General features: G+C 38.1%; 1 protein-coding gene across 1 annotated transcript; it reads right to left on the reverse strand.

Moving 5' to 3' along the window:
• Positions 1 to 10,277: 10,277 nt before the first annotated feature.
• LOC119732895 lies at positions 10,278 to 14,009 on the reverse strand. Its single transcript, XM_038206483.1, has 4 exons — positions 13,868 to 14,009; positions 12,400 to 12,639; positions 11,940 to 12,133; positions 10,278 to 11,207 (listed from the first exon to the last, which is right to left on the reverse strand). Exons 2-4 carry the CDS (start codon positions 12,630 to 12,632, stop codon positions 11,023 to 11,025), a joined length of 612 nt encoding a protein of 203 aa, XP_038062411.1. The 5' UTR covers positions 12,633 to 12,639; positions 13,868 to 14,009; the 3' UTR covers positions 10,278 to 11,022.
• Positions 14,010 to 18,256: the final 4,247 nt, after the last annotated feature.

An 18,256-nucleotide genomic window follows, 5' to 3' on the forward strand; every position in this document is an offset into this window, starting at 1 on the left:
AAATCTACATGTAATCCATTATGTATTGTGCTTTTTAATAGAACTTTTGAGACAGTTTTACAAGCACTTCATCCTTGAGAAGTATTTTGTGATATACATTTTAAGCATGTACGTTCAGCACGACAGTTAGTACTCAGATTACTGTTCAATAAGCCTTTATTTACTCAGTTTTGACATTACTTTTTGCAGTTTCCGTTTACACATTTGAATTTACGATACGCTTACATGTATATTGAAGATAATTTACTCATTGAAATGTTTGCTAAAGATGAGTGAAAATTAATTTGGTTTCCTGTCTTAATTCACAGAATTAAGACTCATGTTTATCAGAATGTTTTTATCTTAATTTCAAATTTTGTTGACATTTGTTCTCAGACTGTCAAATATCCCTTCAGTTTGAATGATTAGAAATCAATTCGACTGAAGCTGAATTTCAGAAAGCTATACGGCCTGAGTTGCCTTGATTTTGGCCTGACTGCCACCTTGAAAAGGTCCCAAATAGCAAATTTCTAATTCACGTTTTTCGTCACAATCCATTTCAGAAAACTTGAAAATGAACAAAAATCATCAATTCAGTTTGTGTTTTAGCAACAATTATTTATTTGTTGCAAAGTATAAATCTTTTGTAAAAAAAAATAAATGTTCAAGTAGACTTTTAAGAGTTTAACAATTCACCACTGTATGTAGATCTTAGTAGTCACAACAAGACTTTGTAAATTCCCTTTATGTGTATATTCTTCAATTTGTTCCTAATAGAACATATACATCTACTCATTGTATACTGTGCTATCTTTACATTACATTTTCTGATAATAGAAATTACAGCCTGTACGTTTAATTATTCTGTATTTCTGTTAACTTCACTTTTTAAAGCCACGTAGGATCATTTGCAATTACCCAGATAAGCACCTACCGATTTAATGACAGAAACTTCAAAGTGAAGAACTATAGGACTGGTAACAAACACCCTGTGAAATAATTCCACCTGAAATGGTATTGTCAGAAAACAAACATTGAAGGTGGTTTCAAAATGGGGTGCCTACAGAATCCAGTTACGAGATCCAAAGACTTGTGCATTATGTTTTCTCTGTTTTCTCCAAATTACATAGTAACCACTCAGCTAAGACTTGAACAGAATGCTTGTTATGCACCCTACTTAAAATATTGAACACTTTTGTTGCCTCAGGAAAAAAAAAAAAACCTGCAAAGAGCAAATGATCCTATGCACAATATACCTTTACACAATCAAAATTAATCAAGATTACTTTAAAAATTAGTCTTTTAATATTCACTAAGTTTTGCAAACTTTACTCACAAGGGATTATCTTGATGGAAATTTGTACTATTTTCTTTGAAGGTTACAAATTTCAAGTGTGAAAGGTTGCCAAACATTTTAACAAATTTTCAAATCAATGGTATTGAATTTCAGGAAGCTATGGCCTCTGTTGCCTTGATTTTTGCCTGACTGCCTCCTTGAAATGTCCTTGCCCTTCCAAGAATTAAATTCCAGATCTCTGTTTTCATTGTTGTACCTATTTGGTTGCCATTTCAACTTGAAATTAATGAAAACAATTATACTAATCACTGCAGTTTTTAGGTTTAACAAAGAATTATAAATTTTCAAGAAACTTTTCAAACTCTACTGTAATTAATTCTATTCAAATTTAATGTATAATTTTGAAATGAGCAGAAATAAATGCATTCATCCTTTTTCATGTTTTTAGTCCCTGGGATAAGGCCATTTATTAGCAAAATTGTATGATTAGTCTTTTAAATATTATTTTGTTGAACTAAACCTTATGACATCCCAAACTCTGACTTGCACAGCTGGTATTTGTGCCTTCCAGCTCAAACAACTGTAATCTCTGATGCTAAATTTGTGAAAAACATCTTAAAATAATGTTTTGGGCCACTGCTCTCACCAAAAATGGCTTCATCGTGACCTGTTTTCTCTTTTTACCATCTTGATAGGATGGGTAAACATGGCTGGTCCCAATTGTATCCACATTGGTGGTTTCTGAAGGCATATTGCTTTAAAGGACAGCCACGAAACTCTGTGACTTTACCCTATTTGGGGACACTTGTAATGAGTTCAAAACACATATACATCTAGTTATTCTTTACTCTAAACATGCCAGCTAGCTTGGTGAACAAAGTGGATTTTCATGAGTCTTGCGGGAAAGGGGTCCAGAAGTAGGCTTGCGACTATGGTTTCTCAACTTACTTTCTCTCTATTAAAGTGAAGCCCTTTTCACACTAGACAAATCTCGGGGTTGGCGTAGGGTTGAAAACATGTATCGTTTCACACTTTAAGAATTTCAACCATGTGTCAACCCTGAGATTGATTTCACCACGGGTTGAACTCAACCCTGCTCCAGACCAGGGTTGAGATTTTCAACCCAGGTTGAAATTTTGGCCAGGGTTCAAAACAGTAGTACCTGAGCATGACAAGCTTGATTTGCATGAAACAAGTGTGAAATGATGTGGGGTTGAACACAGGGTTGAAATAAAAAACTCAACCCAGGGCGGCACTGGGTTCACCCAGGGTTGAGTTCAACCCAGGTTGAGAGGCTCTAGTGTGAAAAGGGCTGAAAAGTTGGTTCTAGTTGCCCCATCTCCCCTCCCTCTAAAAAAGTCAAACCCCCCCCTCCCCCCCCCTCCCCATGAATGGGGCAACTTAATAAATGATCACATTTGGCTTACCAAGAAGTGACTGCTTGTAGTGACGGCCATCCCACACGGTTGCATCCTTTCCACACGACCGCCATACAGGACTGCTCTGGCTGATTCTCAATTTTCAGGGGTCAAATAACATCATTCAAAGTCTGTTGGTAACAAAATCAGAGTCTATAATGCTTCGGCATGAAATAGTGCAAGGATGGATGATCAAGTCAAATGGAACATTTGTCAGTGAAATACATGTTTTCACTCTTTCTTTTGTTCAGTTTGAGGTCGATTATTAGCTTCATGAATGACTGCTGCATGGTATTTGGTATGGATTAGGGAATTTGGGTTGGGATAATCAGCCTGAAACATTACCAAAAAAACCCTGAAACTACCCTTAAAATTACCCCCTTTCAAAAAGTGTTTTTTTTTATGTTTCAGACCAAATCCAACATTTTTTAATTTGTCTTATAAAAAAAAAAAACAACTCTGAATTCAGGTTAACCTAAAAAGTGGCATCCTAGATTAATAGAGGGAAAATGGACTATTTTGGAATACACTGGAGATATATGGTCCTGGATTTCCGGCCTCTTACGATCTAGATTTTTTAACGTAGTTGTGCCTCCAGCTCTAATTGCAATAAGCATTGGAGCTGGAGTTACAAACAGTGAAACGCTGCTATAACAAACATGGTGGAGTCGACTGACAGTATTCGTTATAGTGGTTGTTCGTTATAGCATGGTTATATTGATTTTGCATTAACTATAATAAAATTTACTATTTTGGGAGCCCATGGGGATTATTTGTTATAGTCAAATAATGTTTGTTATAGTGGTGTTCGTTATACAATGCCACGTTCAAGGCTAATACTATACATTTGTATATAGTGGCGTTTCACTGCATGAGATATGGATTAAAGAATCTTGGTTGGGATAATAGAGGGAAAATGGACCATTTTTGCAACACTGGGGGATATACACGGTCCCGGATCTCGGGCATCTTACGATCTAGTTTTTTTTAACGTAGTTCTGCCTCCTGCTCTAATTTAATGCGATAAATAAGCATTGGAGCTGGAGTTTCTCAAGTTAACTCAAGCTATATGCGTCCAAAAAAAAAAGATAGTGGATATTTTGCCGGAGGTAATGCCGGCAAACTAACGTTTACTAAAGGTTTGCCGGTGGCAATCATCATATCAACAGAGGGCGCAGTACTCTTTAGATAGGGCTGAATTATACAATGTATTAAATTCCCACCAAAAGTTGTGTAGCACACTAGGTGTAGTGGTTAAGCAAAGGCCCTTGTGAGAGGGATGACCTGGATTCGATCCCGATCCCTGCCACATTTCTAAGGTTTCTTTGGGGGGGGGGATGGCCCCAAATAAATAAGAATATCCTTCTTTTGTTATTTTAACATGTCTCAAACATTTTATTGCAGAGTATTACATTTTCTTTTTCAGATTTGTTGCTCTGGAGGATTTATTTTTAAAGTGAAATAAAGTCCGAAATTATAAAATGGTCTGATTCCTATCTTGTGAATACGAAGTTAATATTGGCATGGAGCCAGACTAAAATTTGTCACCGGAAAATGTTTAAGTACCAAAAAACAGTAGGCCTAACTGCACATGTTCAGTGCATATGCTGCAAACTAACGTTTGGCCGTCTCCGGCAAAATATCCACTGCCATAAAAAAATCATTTTCTGACAAACTTTTAGTCCAAGTAACTTGGACCCAACTTATCGCCTTAACATACGGGCATGGTCTAGCGATAGTGGGGTCCAAGCTAATGGTTTATGCAGAGCAACACAATTCTGTCACTGACCCAAAAACCCAACATTGCCCAACAAAAACATCAGATTTCACCCTCAAAATGGCCTCCAAATTACTAAATACGCCACCTGAGGTACAAGTAGACGTCGATAATTAAGATGGTTGTACTGAAGTTTACTTACGATCCAGATGAAAAGTGAAATTTTCTGTTCAATTCCGAGAGCTCCCCTCACGATCGTGAACACGTTAATTTTCCGATTCATGTTAATGTTTGAACGACGCGATGTCGTCTTCATGCCCACGTACATTCGATGGTTCCTGTATCCCGAGTACGATTCCGTTACCGGGCGCGCGCCATGCATCGATTATGATGAGTAGAAAATTTCACAATCGATCTTGAGGGGAGCTCTCGGAATTGAATGGGAATTTTCACTTTTCACCCGGATTGTAAGTAAACTTCAGTACAACTACAAGCATCTTAATTATCGATGTCTACTTGTACCTCAGGTGGCGTATCTAGTAATTTGGAGGCCGTTTTGAGGTAAAATCTCATGTTTTTATTGGGCTATGTTAGGTTTTTTGGGTTAGTGACAGAATTGTGTTGCTGGGCATACAGCATTAGCTCGGACCCCACTAATATCACCAGACCATGTCCGAATGTTAAAAAGGCAATAAGTTGGGTCAAAGTTACTCGGACTAACAAACTTTGAAGTACTGTGTAAGTAAAGATAATGATGGTTTATCAGAATTTATCAACCAAAGATTCTGAGGCATTGACTTTGGAGTTTTCATAGTTTTGTTTTATTCAAGCACGCCACATTTACTGAGCCGATTTTGTGCCCAATTTCCGGACGCCACCGTTTTCAAAGTTGTATTTCGGACTTCATTTAAAGACACTGAAATTGTTCACAAAGGTTCAACAAAAAGCATAATTAAAGTAACTAATAGTACCAGCATTTTAATGATGAAGTTGAAGTTCGTCAACAAAGAAATTTGGCAACCCTGTATGAAGAAAATCGGGGAAACGTCGTTGTGCCTTACGTTAACTCCAGCATACAGATAACACGTGCTGTCCGCCACAGGCATGTTTAACAAATGGTGGCGCTCTTCACAATTAAAGACGTCAAGTCTATCCTCGTTCTCTTCTAGTCGAGCGGTACGCCCTCGCTTCTATAGTACTATTGGAAACAAATTGAAAGTAAAGTTCGCCCTGGGGACTATGGCCTGTGTCGTTCAGTACAATGGTAAAATCCTTATTAACGGTGGTTGTGAACTCTTTTGAAATAAGTTAACATTTTCGTCGGCAAAATTTAAAGTGTGCCCACGGAAAACGTCTTTTTTCGCACCACTCTACTGCTTGAATTGTTTTTAAATATAGTGTTTGATGTTCCCTTTCGCAATTTAATGTGGACTTCCTCATGATGACATCACGACCAAACATTGAGCCAAATTTGAGTTCATAACACTGGCACTTTTGAAAATGTACCTCTTTAAGCCAGTGTGTTGTGTTTTGAACCAAATGAATTGACTTTAATTCGGATGAATTTTTTCCGCGGACACCACTCTACTGCTCTAAGAGCATTAAATATAGTGTTTGATGTTCCCTATTGAAATTTAATGCCCTTAATGTGACACAAGCCTATTGAAATTAGAGGGTAGCTGTCTAAAATGAATTTAATATGATTAAAATAAATAGTGTGGTCATGAGAAAGCGTTGAACAACACAAATTATATCTGACTGAAACAATATAGTGTTTAAACGGAAAAAAAGTACAATCCGAATCAATTTTCATGGAAAATGGCAACATGATCCTCTTAAAAACTAAGAAAATTATGGCCGTTTTACTTTATTAGGTAGGTTTCGATTGCGAACGGTTAGTGTGCACGACTACAATTAGCTACACGTCACGAACGTGTACGCAGTCGTTCCGACGCGACAAGCAGAAGGGTTTCGATTATGACCTCACGGTTACATTTAGGATAACTGTTGAGGGCGCACTCTTCAAGATGGCAGCGCCCATGAGACTACTTGATTTTGCACTTGAAGATGAAGATAACGATTTGATGTACCTCCTCTTGGCCAATGCACCGATACCAACGAGAGTCACATTCAATCCAGAGTGGCCCAGGTTTGATATAGTGACACTTACAAATAATCAGTGCTTGGATAAGTTCAGATTTTTGAAGGATGACATTTACCGGCTACGAGATTTACTTGGACTTCCTGAGAAACTAATTTTAAAGAACGGGTCCACTTGCAGTGGTCTTGATGCTCTTTGCATGGTACTCAGAAGATTTGCTTACCCAAATCGCCTATCTGACTTGGAGGAGTTGTTCGGGAGGCCAAAATCCACACTTTCACTGGTTATCAATGAGACCGTTGAACTTTTGTATGATTTGCATCACCATCGATTTCTATCCCTTGATAATCCATGGCTAGATCGTGCACAGCTACAAATTTATGCGGATGTTATTCCCCTCATAGAAAATCTCTGGCAAAATCCTATGTTTTTCCTATTGAAAATACATTTTTAAGCTATTTTCTCCTAGAAAATAGGAACAAAATATATTTTATTTCTATTACGTCAAAATGAGTACATGTTGCCACTCTATTTTATTTCTATTTTTAAAACTGCACGCTATTTTATGACTATTTTTGGAGACAGACATTTTTGTGTGGTTCACAGTCTATTTTTCGTCTATTTTCTGGACACTTACACATGTTTATGAGAACCATGGACTATTTTTTGGCTATTTTGTAGACATATGCTCAGTACAACACAATCTGAAGGCCAAGCACTTAATTTGCATACTAGATAAACATCCTGTTGTGTGTGGCAAGTTTGAATTTTGTCAGTTGCATTCTGAGAGCCCTTTGTGAAGCACAGCTGCAGTAGAGATGTGTGCAATGGGGGCAAGTATATCTGGGGTTAAAATGCATCCAAATCACTGTAATGGAGTGACAAGTGCACCACATGGTTAGTAGATTTTCCAGGACAATTATGAGTAACATTCTTGTACCATTTCAAGCTGTATTTTGCTGAAAAAGCACGCACAACCGTAGCATGTTGAACCAAACTGTTTTAATAACTTGATGGTGCATGATGTATGTGTATGTTAATTGTTTGGACACTGTGTTGTCACAGCATTATTACTGTTCATGGTAATAGACATACATGTATTTTTTCTCAATTATTCCATTCTTATGCAGTCGTATTGCTTGCTCACTTCATGTACTGTATGTTTGAGGACTGCTAAAGATGCCTATTGTCCACAAGGACATGTGTACTATTAACATGTATGTCCACGTATTATAACAGTTGTTTGGACAGACGCCATTTTGTATTTTTTTAAAATAGCATAATTTTTTTTAAATAGCATGCTATTTTTTAAAAATAGCAACCTATTTTACCTCTATTTTACCTGTATTTTTTAAAAAGATATTTTTTCACTATTCTATTTTTTCGCTATTTTGGGGGGTGTCGAAATACAATGGAAAAAAATAGATTTTTAAAAAATGTATTTTCAATAGGACATAAATATATTTTTTCTCTATTTTATTTCGACCTGGGTCATGACAAAGGGGCACCTTTGCAGAATTGCTTTGGATTTATAGATGGGACAGTTCGCCCAATTTGTAGGCCAACTCATCATCAGCGAGTGTGCTATAATGGGCACAAAAGGATACATGCCCTAAAGTTCCAGTCAGTGGTATTACCTTGTGGATTGATTACACATCTGTACGGCCCAGTAGAGGGGCGAAGACATGACAGCGCTCTCCTTCGCATGAGTGGACTTCTACAAGAATTTGAGAGAAGAAATCTGACCGATAGAAATGGATTGCCATTTGCACTTTACGGGGATCCTGCGTATCCACTCAGACGTTATCTACAAGCTCCATTCAAAGGGGCAAACGTAACAGCTGAGGAGCAAGAATTCAACTCAAGAATGTCATCAGTGCGAGAATGTGTTGAGTGGGAATTTGGAAAGATGATCAAACTATTCGCCTTCCTTGACTTTCGAAAGAACTTGAAAGTACTATTATCCCCAGTTGCAAAGTACTACCTGGTCGGCGGGCTTCTCACTAACTGCCATACTTGTGTCTATGGAAATCAGACAAGTAATTACTTCCAGTTGGACCCACCCTCCTTGGAGAACTATTTATCATGATTTTATAATTTACATAGCCGTCTTTTCTATGAGTCCTGAATATGCAAGAATTTAGTGATTTTTATAACATTGGGCATTCTAGTTAGCCTACTACATAATTATCTTCAGGCAAACTTGAATCCTTGATTCTGATTGATAAATCCATGGCAACAACAGTATGATATTTATATAGAATTGGATGGCTTATCGCACTCTGCGTATTAATTGCGCTGTTCTAACTCCATCTGCCTGTCAAGTTTGCTTGAAGATAAATTCATTATCACGTGTGCTCGTGGAATATGGAAAAATAGTGCTATCTGCATCTCATTTCATATCCAAGGAGGCTGAAGGCAGAGTTGGATATGGGATGCAGAAGTACTAAGGTATATTTTCCCGTATTCCACTCTTGCTTGTGTGATAACTAATATTATATACCATACACACAGATCCTTGTCATTTGATTGGTGGGACACATGTCACGTGTCATTCCTTACTTTGCTATGTATTTATAACCATGACACGTCGCGGCGCGTAATATCGTTCCAAAACAACATTGGACAGGCCCGTCCAATATTAAAATAAGTATTGGACGCTTGCGGACATTGAACCCGTGTTTTCAGCGTCGTCTCCAAAATATTTGTTCCCAGCCCATTTGTCCAAATAAGACAAGATCGTGCTGCAAGTGACAAGGTTGGTGTCCAGTGTGGAGTCGTTCAAGTTGTTTAGAGGGTGTTTGTAGAATTTTCCGAGTGTGGGTTGAACAAGTTTCCGTGTCTAGTTTGTGTCAGTATTGTGAAAAAATATCAAATGTGTGAGTGATATAAAACAAATATTGAATGTATTTTGTTCGTGCAATGTAGCAGAATATTATCGCTTAGTGAAATCTGGCTTTTCTATTTCACTCGCTGCGCCTCGTGATTCGTGAAATGGAATAGTCCAGCTTTCAACTCCTGATTAGAATCTGCGACGTTGCACTCATGTGCATCCAATATTTGTAGTGTTATGATACACAAGATACAAAGCGAAAAAGAAAAACATTATTATTATTATTATTATGGTTTATTAATAACATGTAAATGTTTAATAGTGGAAGGAAAGACAAAAATCACATAACAGGGATATATACCAAGCAAATTTTGGAAACCCAAAAAATATCAAACCTTCTTTGTGAATTAAATATTTTAACAGGGGCGTATTTTCGCAACCCTGAACAGAAACATGTTTCTGATGTAAACATATTTTGTGATCACAAACAAGTTTTTAGTCTGCGTAAACGAGTCCGTTACCAGAAACAATTCGTGACGTATGCAATCATCTATAACGACAACATTCTCATAGTATAATGTGCAAATGTATTTTTTTAAAGTGAATATTAGATTGTTCAATTATTCAATTTTTTGTTGAGTGATTTCTCAACAAATTCAAGCGTAACTTTTAACGCCCGCCCATTTTAAAACCAGGCATAACCAAGCCTAAATCTTGGTTACAGTTTGGTCGGAACAATTACGTCCTCACAACTCAACCAATCTCGCGAAAATGCTTAACCAATGACCAATGCACAAACATGTTTCTGGTCGCCAAAACTCTCCCCTGGATGGGGGGGGGGGTACAAAGTAAAGGGTTGTCTCACCAGGCTTCTCGAAATATCTTTAGGTGGTATGCTCTGTTTGTTTTCAGAATTCTCCAATAGAGTCCTTATTAAAAAGTGTGAAAAAGATCACAGGCACGTTAAAGTGGTGTAAAATGTCATTTTATTTCATACTCTTCCAGTGCAAAATGCTTTAACATCCAAAGACAACAGTGACGTCGCATTTCAAATATACAGGTCTGTATATCTTTGCACGGGAAATATGTACTTCATCCCTGAATCCCCATAATATTCAGTAAAGTCAGTGTTGAACTCGACTTTTTGAAGAATGAAAAAATCTTGTATGGAATGTTACAGTCACGTTTCAAATTATGCTCTGAAAGGGTATGGGATTAAATGACATTGTACACCACTTAAACGTGAGGTTGGAGACTTGTAATTTTTTCACTAATAAGGACTCTATCTATTGGAAAATGAGTGCATCACAAAACTGAACTTGACCTTAGAGCCTCTTTTCAAAGTTTTGTTTGCAGCTATTGTAGAAGGTCTTTTTAAAATGTGCAGAGTCCTTTTTATGGGATAATAAAACGATTATTTTCTTTATATTTATGGCAGAATCTTCTTTGGTACTCTCTGGCTCAAATGCATTTTTGGGGGCAAAACCATTAATGTACATGCTGGAATACCTGACTTCCAACAGCAACGTGCAAGATAAAACTTCAAAATTTGAACATTAAAACAGAGTAGCCTATTCAAATCCGGTGTAGGCATAACATTTTGGAATGCTGCTATCACTGACACACTAGTTTAAGAACCTGAATTCAAAGCAGTTGTGTCCTGAAATCTGTGGAACCTTACTTTTTTATTAAAGTCATCATCAGTTTCATCATTTCGTTGTCTTTTTCCAGCCTGGCTTCTCTTTCCTTTTTTTCTAACTCAAACTTTTCTCGCTCAAATTCCAGTTTGTCTTCAAGGTACTTGACATATGAGTCCGACGCTGTATTTCGGCGTTTCCTTTGTGGTGGGGTCAGCTCCGGGTCTGAAGAAAAATAAAATAACAAAAAAAAATGACAATCTTATAAAACATATTCTTTCTTTGTTTAAAACCAGTAATTTAATAGGAAAACAAGAAAGTTAAAAAAAAATTTTGGACTGGAAATATGACAACAATTTGGGAGGCTAATCATCTTTTAATGGCAGCTGAGAAGCTGAATTGGGAAGGACACGGCTACAAAGTGGTCGAGCTACAGGCATGCGAGGGCACTTTTGGCAGTCAGCCACATTGACCCATAAGGCCTTGTCACTCGGGAGAATTTTACAGGCAGCCTTGAGGCAACCAACTGCACTGCAAGAAAAGGGAACACCTCGATAGTACAAAATACATGTACATTTTTCTAAAAATATATCTTGCTATCCCCAAGTAAATTATGTAAAAATTAAATGTGAATATGTTTTTTTCCTGGAGATTGCCAGGAGTGGTTGCCTATAAATTGCCTAGTGTGGCATGGCCTCTATATGACCACTAAGCTCCGCCAGAGATCGAAATTTTTTTTTTTTTAACTGGTGGGGGGGGGGGGGGGGGGGGAATCGGAGGGCCCGGAGAAAACCCTCGTGGCACAGGAGAGAACCAACGCAAAACTCTACTCACATTATGGCCTAGCCGGGAATCGAAAATGGGCCAACAGTGGTGAGAGGTGAACGGTTTACGCACTACACCACCCATGCCATCCAACATAATGTTCAAATTATATTTAAGGTCACGGGAAATTACCTGTTACGTCATCATTCCTGGTCTTCGTTGCAGATAGGGATTTCATCGCTACTTCTCGTATGATTACACCCTGCCTCTCTTTTTCAGCTTCTTCAGACTTTCTTTTTATCTGTGCCAACTTCCTTTCCTCATCAAAGTCAGCAAGTTCTGTTAGGAGTTGTATTCTTTCATCGTATTCCTCATCTGTACCAGAGCTGGAAAGGTAAATGTTTTAAGATTAGAACATTACCAGACACTCGGCTCGTATTCAATAGGGAAATCCTAGATTGTGCAAATTCTGCAGATTGCAAAGAACACCATCAGGGTCATTCTCAAGATTGAGCACTCGTATCTATAGAGTGCCCCTAAATTTGAATACTTTGTACAGGGAAAATGATGGATAGGAAGGTCTATTGTTATAAATTTTGTAACCATTTTTTAAAAAAATATTTGGATTCAAAAAAATGAAAAAGCTACTTACGCCCTAAGAGAGCTCATTTCTGCTCTTCTATGACAATCCTGAAGATGTCGGTATCTGTCTCTGCACGCCCTTAGTGTAACATAAATATGTTTGGCCTTGATGGCATCATTGATGTTCTTGTGGATTACTTCCCATGCTTCCTTTGAAAGTCCTTGGCCGTCTTCACTTGAAAGTGCCAATGCCTCCCTCAGGAGTACAATGTCCAGGCCAGGATAAAATCGAGCAGTCTTCATTGCAATTCTGAAAGAATTAAAACAAATAAACAAAATTAAAAAGAAAGTTATGTTTTTGGGAAAAGTTTTACAAAATTCTGGAAGACAAAACGTAGGCCTAACATTAGGTAGCCCTGCCTACCCTAGGCCTAGCCCTAGTCAATGGCCCGCACTGAGTAGACTCTACATTCTGGGCCATACAGATATTGTTTCCCAAAGTTGAGGATTTGAAAATAAAAAAGAACCAACAATTTTAGTGCAATCATTCCAACTAATACGCGAAGGGTGGGTTCACTTACCCGTACCTCTCAATATTCCCCCAAAATTAGGACTTTCCCGTGCTTCCTTCTGGTGAACTTGACTCTTAAAAAAAAAAAATTGTCAACCCAGCATGTAGAGTCTACTCAGTGTGGGCCATAGACTAGGACTACCCTAGGCCTAGCACTAGCAGCAGCACTAGCTGAGGCATAGTTCTCACTCTTTCTTTTTCAATCAAATTTTAAAGATTTATTAGGCGAAGTAAAAAAAAAACCATGTTTCTCGTCTCAACCGCTTCCTTTTTGGAGGCCGCCTGGAATTTTTTGTTTGTTTTGGAAAATGCAGTAAAAAACACCAAAAAAGTCCACAAATTCATCGGAAAATAAATCCCAATAGCGGCCTACCAAAACAACTAAATGACACTGTCACTGTAAATATGTTCACTTAATTCTCTTGTCCAACTTGTCTTGCATTTCAAAAAGTGTCTTTGAACAGTGAAAACACCAACGGTTGCAAGAAATTTTAAAATGGCGGCCATCTTGAAAAAAAATTAAAAATAAAAAGCCCCTCTTCCTCCTTTTTTCAAAAACCCGGACGAGAAACATTTTTTTTTTCATTCGGCCTTAGCGTGCAACTTCTTGCATTTTGTCAATGTCAGCTCAGCGTCACTAGGTAAAAAAAATTAACACCCTGAACAAAAATGGCTGGGCCTTCTTAAGTGAAGTAAAAATCGTGTACTGTACTGTAGCCAAGCGCATAGGCCTGGGCTACGTGCACTCACTTAATGCTAAACAAGGCTGAACGTAACGAACGTTACAAGAAGAATTTATCCCTCCATTGCAAGACAAAAATACACAACCAAAATACAGATAACACACATCATACCCAATCAAACATGAATGCTGACATTCTAAACTATAATGACTGATTCATTACTTGTGCTTTTCGCTTCAAATTTAGACAAAATTACTGACTTTTTACTATCCGTTTCCACTTACGTTTAGCAGAGCTGCTATTCGTGTTGACGACGATTTACAGACTGTACCGATAGTGTAAAAGTCATACTGCGCATGCACGCACAAAAAGTGATGACGTCAGAGCCACTAAAAGTCGTCGTTCCGCTAACCGTGCGTAATCGAAACCTCGCTATTGAAAGTCGTTTGTTTCACTAGTTTACAAGGGCATAACCCCATACATTTTACCTTCACACTTTTGTCAACTTAAGATTTCTGTTGAAAAGGGATCGACGCGCCTGACAAAATAGTCTAGCACAAAGACAAATTTATGTGCCTTACTTTAATCTTACTTTAATCCCCCCCCCACCGTTAATTGAGAAGGGCGCCCTCATAATGTAAGATGTCTACGTCCAACTAGAACTAGAGAGGGCGCCTGTCAAACTGGTCGATCGTAAACAAAAGTCATGCATGTCATGAAAATTGTGGACGAAACTCCTGAAGTTCAGCAAGAGAGGGAACGTTTTGAGAAAGAACGTTGCAACGTTGACGCACATTTTCTTCATATATCATGTTAATAAAGGTCAGTCATTGTAAAAATATTTAAAATATATGAATCTGGGACTGAGAATCATTTCCAATTCGGTTAAAACTTAAAGGCAGTGTAGCTGGAGTTACCCAGCCCTGAGTTTTATCATTGGGTTGTCATCTAGGGCTGGAGCGTATTTTTCTCGTAACTTGTAGTATATTCAAAAATTTTTGGAAAATGTTCAATTTTGTCCCCGTTACACACTAATTGCAACTGCAACTCACCCCAAACTTGCCTGGAATAACCATTACACAGGTCCTTGAAGTAAAAAACGATCCACGATGAAGATTCAGCCTACAATTGCAGTGAAAACAGGAGGAATAACCGCTAACTTGACAACCTTGCTGGATTGGCCAGGACCGCAATTGGTTTGTGCACAAAAAAAATTGTGTACAATGAATGGCGGTCGATTAACAGGCACAGAGAGCGATCGCTGTCAACTACTCGTTTTTGCCGGCTGCGCTGGCTGTTGGCGCATGACGTCACGCGGAAGCGTAACACCCGATAACTGTTTCATGCACTAATATAAGGTTTACCACTCGCATCACAGCTTTGGTACTGGAACCGCAACCAATAGTGCATGAAACAGTCATCGGGTCATACGCTTCCGCGTGACGTCATGCGCCAACAGCCAGCGCAGCCGGCAAAACCGAGTAGTTGACAGCGATCGCTCTCTGTGCCTGTTAATCGACCGCCATTCATTGTACACAATTTTTTTTGTGCACAAACCAATTGCGGTCCTGGCCAATCCAGCAAGGTTGTCAAGTTAGCGGTTATTCCTCCTGTTTTCATTGCAATTGTAGGCTGAATCTTCATCGTGGATCGTTTTTTACTTCAAGGACCTGTGTAATGGTTATTCCAGGCAAGTTTGGGGTGAGTTGCAGTTGCAATTAGTGTGTAACGGGGACAAAATTGAGCATTTTCCAAAAATTTTTGAATATACTACAAGTTACGAGAAAAATACGCTCCAGCCCTAGATGACAACCCAATGATAAAACTCAGGGCTGGGTAACTCCAGCTAAAGGCAGTGTATATTTTGCCGGAGACGGCAAACCTTTAGTAAACGTTAGTTTGCCGGATATGCACTGAACATGCGCAGTTACTGTTTTTTTGTACTTAAACATTTTCCGGTGACAAGTTTTAGTCTGGCTCCATGCCAAAATTGTCGTTGTTACCTCGTATTCACAAGATGGGATTCAGACCATTTTATAATTTCGGACTTTATTTCCCTTTTAAAAAAAATCCTCCAGAGCCACAAATCTGAAAAAGAAAATGTACTGCTCTGCAAAAAATGTTTGAGACATGTTAAAATAATAAAAGAAGAATATTCTTATTTATTTGGGGATGAAAAAAAAAAAATTAAAAATGTGATGCGGTCGGAATCGAACGCGAGTCATCCAGCTTACCAGAGCCTTTGCTTAACCACTACACCAAACGTGTACACAACTTTTGGTGGGAATTTAATACATCTTATAATTCAGCCCTATTTTAAAGAGTACAGTGCGTTCTGTTGATATGGATTGCTGCCGGCAAACCTTTAGTAATCGTTAGTTTGCCATCATTACCTCCAGCAAAATATCCACTATCAAACTTAAATTGAGAATCTTCTTGAGAATCTTCTTGAATTTCTGTAAACTTTGTACACAAACGCTGAATACTGCATTCTTTCCTTCCTTTTGTTTAGTATTTTGTGGAAAGAAGGGAATGTTTTTGATTTATGAGGGAAATTTTGGGGTAAAAGAGGAAGACAACCAGAAAACGGGTTCAAAAATACAAGATGTTAACTTTGAAAGCTCAATGAATGCTCGATGCTGATCATGCTGATTGGCTGATAAAAAAATTAATATTTTTTTTTAAATTTGTTAATTAGCCAATCAGCATCAGGCTTTCATTCTGTCTGGCTTGCACGCGTGTTGTGAGAAGTACAACATGCACGTTGTCTCTGATTGCAAAAATAAAAGATAGGAAAGTCACATTTTCCTTTGAAAGTGCGTTTCAAAAATTACTACATACATGTACATGAGTTAGTATGAAGAAAAAAGACTGGCCTGCAAAAGTCACTTTGGTACTGAACAGTCATGTAAAAGTCATTTTTGAACGGAACTTGTAAAGAATAGAGGTGTCCTGAAGGTAACGATAACCCAAGTCTCAGTACACAATGTACATGTAAGCCCCATTGGTGTTACAACTGCACGTGTGCACATCACATGACAACAATGGTCTGTGGATAAACAAAGCAGAAAGACTTCCATAACCCACCTGGATATCACTTGACGCCCTTTGCAAAAAAAAAAAATCCTATGAGACTCGGGTCTGAAAAATTGCAAATGTGGCCAATTTACTGGACTACCTCCGTAAATAAAGGCCACACTTGGAACATGTACCCCCGGTAAATGCTTCCATATTTCCCCGGCAAAATTTGACTTTTTAGGACATGACATTATCAGAAAAACTAGTGATGTCCATACATACATGTACAATATAATTCTTTCCTATGGCAAAAAAGAAGATGGAACTTTTGTTGGCACAAAAGTTGCAGCATAGACATCATGATCAATACAAAACATCTTAAACCATGGTGCACAAAGCAACATTTTACATCTACTTCAAAACAAGAACACTTTCTTTGATTTTGTTGGTACCCCGCTATGATTTTGCATGCGTGTGGCAAACTGTCCATCCACAGACCCTAATCGTTGTCATGTGATGTGCGCACATGCAGTTGTACGAAGGACATTTACGATGCTATAACGATAGCGATTGCCGCAACAGTAGCCCCAGCATTGTTTTTAACATTTGGACATGATCTGGCGATAGTACTTACATGGCATTTCAAATAATTAACAACCAACCATTTGCCAACAAAAAAATCAGATTTCACTGTCAAAACGGCCACAGAATTACGACTTATGACACCTGAGATACAATTACAGATTTATGATTTGAAGATCAAGATACTAAGCTTTACTTACAATCTTGATGTAAAGTGAAATTTACCGTTTATCGGTGAGGGCTCTGTTGTGGATACCGTGCGGACGCCATTTTCAAAATTTTCCTCTTTTCACAAATTTCAGGAAACTATGGCGACAGGCGTCCAACATGACCTGATAAAGCAGGCACAGTGCTTTTGGTCAATGCTGGATGAGCTTGCAGAGACCGATGAAGATGCATACAGGAAGTTCATGGCCACAAACCTCCAAAGAGTACAGCAAGAATTGACACCGGCCAAGCCATGGATGTGTGTCAAGACCCGTATCATGGTAGGTTCACTTAGGCTGAATACATGTGTGTGTTTACGGTAACATCCTAACAATTATCCAGGTTGATAGGTAGGAAAATTACTTTGTTTTTAACTTTCCTTGGGTTTATTTGTCAGTCTGTCATACTTTTACTTTTTTACTTTTTTATCGGTAACCCACGTTACAAGAAAAGAACCTGGCAAATTTGCAAACCCTGCATTGTGTAGGGTGGATTCTCTCACAGAAGATCCCTTGCCATGAAATGACTATAAACTACAAAAAGAGGTCAACAAATAATAAGAGTAATTTCGTGTAAATACTTCATATAAGTGTGTCCACGCTCAAAAAATCGAATTTTTGTAAACTTTGTGGGATGAAAGGACTTAGGGAGCAAGTCACCAAAATAAACTGTTTTTGAGGCTTTTTTGAGGATTTTGAGGCTGCAAAAATTCATTTTTCGCGTTATTTTCAAGGTCATCCAGCCAAACTGCAAAGTAATGTCACAAAAGTAACTATATCACGACAAAGTATCATCCTTACCCTTACAAGAAAAAAATAGAAACACTTCTGAAAAATCTCTTTTATACTATTGTTAGACCCTATAAT

The sequence above is a fragment of the Patiria miniata genome, unplaced genomic scaffold (genome assembly GCF_015706575.1).
Source record: "Patiria miniata isolate m_02_andy unplaced genomic scaffold, ASM1570657v1 HiC_scaffold_25, whole genome shotgun sequence".
Lineage (NCBI taxonomy): Eukaryota > Metazoa > Echinodermata > Asteroidea > Valvatida > Asterinidae > Patiria > Patiria miniata.